The sequence below is a fragment of the Pipistrellus kuhlii genome, unplaced genomic scaffold, assembly GCF_014108245.1.
Source record: "Pipistrellus kuhlii isolate mPipKuh1 unplaced genomic scaffold, mPipKuh1.p scaffold_m20_p_5, whole genome shotgun sequence".
NCBI lineage: Eukaryota > Metazoa > Chordata > Mammalia > Chiroptera > Vespertilionidae > Pipistrellus > Pipistrellus kuhlii.
Window position 1 is genome coordinate 46,378,197 of NW_023425551.1, and position 5,824 is coordinate 46,384,020.

The following is a 5,824-nucleotide window of genomic DNA, read 5'->3' on the forward strand; positions in this document are numbered from 1 at the left end:
AACTTGATGCAAGATTAATGGAAATTATTCGACTTGAACAAGAGAGAAAAGAAAAATTGGGGAAAAAACCCCCCAAAATAATAGAACCTGAAGGTCCTATGGGACGACTAAAGGTCTAATATTTGTGTCATCAGACTCCCAGAAGGAGAGAAGAAGGCAGGTGATGCTAGGAAAAAACCTGTAAAAATGATAGCTGAAAACAACATCTTTGGAGAAAGACAGATATCTATAAATTTTAGAAGTGGAGCAAACCCCAAATAGGATAAAATAAAATAAACCCATGCCCAAACACATCATACTCAAACTTCCAAACCATGACAAAGAAAAATTATTGAAACAGTTAGAGAGAAACAATGCATTGTCTTTAGGAAAATAACGATTTGGTGACAATGATTCTCTCATTAGAAACTGCAGAGATCAGCCCCCCAGAGTGGCTTCATTGGTTGGAGTGTCATCCCAGGCACTGAAAGGTTATTGGTTCGAATCCTAGTCAGAGCACATACCTAGGTTGTGAGCTCAGTCCCCATTTGGGGCATGTATGGAAGGCAACCGATGATGTTTCTCTCTTGCAACTTTCACATTGATATTTCTCTTTCACTCTCCCCTGACTTCTTCCTTTCTTAAAGCACCTCCTTGGGTGAGGATTAAAAAATAAATAAAACTGTAGAGGTCAAAAGGAAGTAGAACAACATTTTTCAAGGTTTGAAAAAAAAAAAAAAGAAAAAAGAACTGTCAGCCCAGAATTCTGTATACAGCAAAAATGTCTTTCAGAAATAAAAACATCCTCAAATGAAGAAAAGCTAAGAGAATTTGTACCCAACAGACCTACTTTAGAAGTGGAGCAAACCCAAAATAGGATAAAATCAAAAGGGAATTCTAAAATGAAAGGGAAATAATACCAGAAAGAAACCTGGAACATCAAAATAAAGAAAGAGCAGCAGAATTGGTAAATATTGGGGTAATTACAATAGACTATTCTTCTCCTCAGTGATCTCTTATGGTTGAAAACAAAAGCATAATATTGTCTGATGAAGTTTTTGGTATACATAAATGTGAAAAATATCTCTAACATAAAAAAAAAAGGCAAGGTAAGGGAAACTTTATGTGTGTGTGTTTTAAAAAATGTATTTTATTGATTTTTACGGAGGAAGGAAGAAGGATAGAGTCAAGCATCGATGAGAGAGAAACATTGATTGTCAGCCTCCTGCACATCCTGGGTATGTGCCTGCAACCAAGGTACATGCCCTTGACTGGAATCAAACCTGGGACCCTTCAGTCCATAGGCCGATGCTCTATCCACTGAGCCAAACAGGTTAGAGTAGAACTTTATGTTTTTAAGGTTTCTCTATTCTAATTGAAGTGACGAAGTATTGCTCATAGATAGATTGTGAAAAGTTAAGAATGCATTTATAACCTCTAAAGAAACCACTAAAAAATTTACACAGAACTGCTGTCAAAATTATAATGGATAAATGAGAATAGAAGATGAAAACCAAACTTGCTGCTGGGATCTCTTTGACCCCTTGCCCTGCGATTCCTCCTCCTCTCAGTGTTAAGGGTCCCTTATTTCTCATACCCGAATCCCTACCCTTACAACTTGCCCGCATATTTAAGTTCCCCATACCTTGTCCCAAAGCCTAGAACATGTTCCCAAACCTGGTAGGGGTCAGGTGACAAGCGAGAATGGATAGAAGACGTAAGATCTGAGGAAACCGTCAAAGGGTAAATGAATAGGAGGGAGATGAGAGTGGGGAAGGGTGCAGGGGAACAGGGTAAACAGAGACTCAGAGGAAGGGTAAAATATGACAGCAGAAATGGCAAAATATAGGATCGGCATGCAAACAGGGAAGAATCAAGGATACTTCCCCACTACCTGTTCAAGAGGTTGACGATAGCATTTATAGCAAGCCAGTTAGAAGCACAGAAGCATTTGAAATTTCTGAAAGGCAAAATGACACAGACCCATGTGAGCTTCAGTTTCAAATTTCCCTGGCCTCTCTAACGTGGAGGTACATATAACTTAATAGTGATTATAAGAAGGATTAGGAGGCTTTCTTCCTGCCTTCGTTCAGACAATATTTGTTGAACTATTAGGTTCCTGGAAATGTTCTAGGTGCTGTAAATAAACAACGATAGACAAAATCTCTGCTCCAGCTTGGGAAAGCATACAATTAGCAATTATACGATATGAAGCATTTCCAGGTGCAGAGGGGTTGCCCTTAGTGCATTGCTCTAACATAGGGGTCCATACGTTATTTCTGATTGGTGTTTCTGTTTTCTTGGGATATATTCCTAGAAGTGGGATTACTGGGCCAAATAGGAGTCCCATTTTTATTTTTTTGAGGGAACGCCATACTATAACCCACAGTGGCTGCACCAGTCTGCATTCCCACCAGCAGTGCAAGGGGGTTCCTTTTTCTCCACATCCTCACCAACACTTGTCGTTTGTTGATTTTTTGATGATAGCCATTCTGACAGGTGTGAGTCATACCTCATTGTTGGTTTGATGTGCAACTCTCACATAATTAGTAACTTTTGCAAGAAATAGCTCACCTCTCCAAATTTCAAGTGATGGACTAGAAAACAGAAAACACGGTGACAATGAGACTTAATGACACTCAGGTGGGCAGAGGACATAGCCTATTTATTTAGACCCTCCTCCAGTTCCTCATTGGCTGAATATTATTTGGTCACCTATTTCCTAATAGGTCTCGTAGGTCTTGCTGTCTCCCATTGAGCTACTTGAAAAAAAAAAGAAAAAAAAAAAGGGCTGGGGTCTTTTCTAGTTGCTCTTACCTCCCTTTAATCTAGGCCAGTGGTGGGCAAACTCATTAGTCAATAGAGCCAAATATCAACAGTACAACGACTGAAATTTCTTTTGAGAGCCAAATTTTCAAAACTTAAACTTCTTCTAATGCCACTTTTTCAAAATAGACTCGCACAAGCCGTGGTATTTTGTAGAAGAGCCACACTCAAGGGGTCAAAGAGCCGCATGTGGCTCGCGAGCAGGGGCTTGCCGACCACTGGTCTAGGGGGAATCTTCCTAAGACATGGGCTATCAGTCATGCATATAGCTTATACCTTCTCCCCACCCCCCCACATCCTGCTTGCTCTGGGGAAATTCAGTAATGGCCTGGCCACAGGCTGTTTGTTTCCTATGAAGATGAATCTTAGAGGCATGCTTCCTACACTTTGAGCATTTTTTTTTATGCTTCTTGGCCTTCTGTATGTCCACGCTGAAGAAGTGTCTATTTAGATCCTTTGCACATTTTTTGATTAGATTGTTTGTCTTCCTTTTGTTAAGTTGTATGAATTTCCTATATATTTTAAAAATTAACCCCTTATGGGATGTATCATTGGCAAATATGTTCTCCCATGCAGTGCGTTCTCTTGTCACCCTGTGGATTTTTTATTTTTTGCTGTGCAGAAGCTTTTTATTTTGATGTAGTCACATTTGTTTATTTTCTCCTTAGTTTTCATTTGTTCTAGGAGATATATTGATAAACGTACTGCTACAAGAGATGTCTGAGGTTTTGCTGCTTATGGTTTCTTCTAAGATTTTTATGGTTTCATCACTTACATTTAAGTCTTTTATTCATTTTGAGTTTATTCTTGTGTATGGTGTAAGTTGATGGTTTAGTTTCATTTTTTTTAAATGTACCTGTGCAATTTTCCCAGCACTGTTTATTGAAGAGACTTTCTTTTACTCCATTGTATGCTCTTGCCTCCTTTTTAAAATATTAATTGAGCATAATGGCTTGGGTCAATTTCTGGGTTCTCTGTTCTGTTCCATTGATCTGTATGTCTGTTTTGAGTACAGTGGCTTTGCAGTATAACTTGATATCCTGTCTTGTGATTCCTCCAACTTTGTTCTTCTTTCTCAAGATTGCTGTGGCTATTTCGAGGTCTTTTTTGGTTCCAGATACATTTTTGGAGTGTTTGTTCTAGATCTGTGAAATGTCAATAAATGATTTTAAAGGTAAAGAGTGACCTTTGTCAAGGAAGCTACAGGCTTAGGATGGGACTACCCTCCATGGCCCACATTCAGTTAGGAATTTTTACATAGAGACTACCTGGTCCTGCCTCTTGCTCTTTTGTATTTCTCTGCTTCTGGGCCTTATCCCTCTGCCAAAATCATGCTCCACCAGATACTTGGTCAGGCCAAGAAGTATCCAAGCTTGGTCCTCCACTTTGTATTTATTGGAGCTGAAAGTACTGGGGTAGCGCTGTGTGTCTTACACCTGGCATCGTTCAATGCAGATGTCTGCTGGGACAGAAAGAATAACCCAGAACCCTGGAACAATCGGGGTCCCAATGATCAATACAAGTTCTACTCAATGAATTTAGGTTACAGTAAACTGAAGAGAGAAGGTCCAGACTTCTTACTGAAATGCTTCACTGAACAGCTGCTTAGAATGAAGATCTTCCAGAGGCCATCTGCACAATTGTCCACTTACCCGGGAACTATTTCCCCTCTAAATGCTTCAAGTCATGTTGGAGTACTGTGTTGGGGCTTGCACTGATTAATAAATATCTGAAACTTGAAAAAAATAAAACCACCCTGTGTGGTTGCGTTGGTCTCTGGGTTTTTAAGGCCTGCCAAGTGGGCCTCCCCTGAGCTTGTTAGGGTTAGTTTGTAGTCCCTCCTCCATCTGCACTTCAAACTCTAGTGCAGTGGTTCTCAACCTTTCTAGTTCCTTGACCCTTTAATACAGTTCCTCATGTTGTGGTGACCTCCAACCATATAATTATTTTTGTTGCTACTTCATAACTGTAATTTTCCTACTGTTATGAATCTTAATGTAAATATCTGTGCTTTCTGATGGTCTTAGGCTCTATAGCAGTGGTTCTCAACCTGTAGGTAGCGAATGATAATGAATCATAATGTAAATATCTGTGTTTTCCGATAATCTTAGGCTCTATAGACTATCTGTGGGTCGTGACCCACCCAGGTTGAGAACTGCTAGCAGGGACGCCTAAGACCATCGGAAAACACAGATATTTACATTACGATTCATAACGGTAGCAAAACTACAGTTATGAAGTAGCAACGAAAATAATTTTATGGTTGGGGGTCACCACAACATGAGGAACTGTATTAAAGGGTCGCAGCATTGGAAAGGTTGAGAACCTCTGCTCTAGTATGTTTCAAAAAGTTTTCAATAGTGTAGGAAAATATGTGTAATTTATTATGCAAAAAGCCCTAATTTTCTATTTAGTAAATTGCAAAAAAGAAAGTTAGAAAAAAGCTTTTGCGCTTTCTACAATAAGCAGGCATCACTTTAAAATCAAATAAGCAACCTGAGAAAACCATGTCTGAGAACGGAGGGCCCTGGTTAGGGCTTTCTTCTTAGCCATCCCTAATCCAGCCTTCCACCAGGGAGGCTAGGAAATTCTCATCTGGGGTTCTTTGGAAATGGCAAAGCTGTAGGTGACCTGGGACATGGCTTAAGGTGGTTCCCTGTTGGGTTGCTTGTTCTAGATGGGAGAGCATGAGGAGAGCCCCACGCTTTGTCTAGTTGTGCTGGCCTGTGCCCCTCTGGGGGTGAGGGAGCCCAGCATGGCTCTGTAAGAGCTGCTCCCTGCCCCTCAGAGCTGCCATTTGTCAGTCCTGCTGTGAGATACATTTAAAAAAATTATGTTGTATTGATTTTTAGAGAGAGAAGAAGGGGCAGAGTGAGAGAGAGAGAGAGAGAAACATTGATGGGCTGCCTCCTGCACGTCCCCTCCTGGGGATCGAGCCTGCAAACCGGGCATGCGCCCTGACAGGGAATCAAACTGGTGATCTCTTGGTTCTTAGGTGGACACTCAATCTCTGAGCCAC

General features: G+C 40.6%; 1 protein-coding gene across 1 annotated transcript; it reads left to right on the forward strand.

Moving 5' to 3' along the window:
- Positions 1–3,955: 3,955 nt before the first annotated feature.
- LOC118705883 (cytochrome c oxidase subunit NDUFA4-like) lies at positions 3,956–4,543 on the forward strand. Its single transcript, XM_036415006.2, has one exon. It carries the CDS (start codon positions 4,137–4,139, stop codon positions 4,521–4,523), a length of 387 nt encoding a protein of 128 aa, XP_036270899.1. The 5' UTR covers positions 3,956–4,136; the 3' UTR covers positions 4,524–4,543.
- The last annotated feature ends 1,281 nt before the right edge of the window (positions 4,544–5,824 follow it).

Coding starts and splice junctions, on each gene's coding strand:
- LOC118705883 (XM_036415006.2), top strand. CDS start 4,137: ATGCTCCACCAGATACTTGGTCAGGCCAAGAAGTATCCAAGCTTGGTC.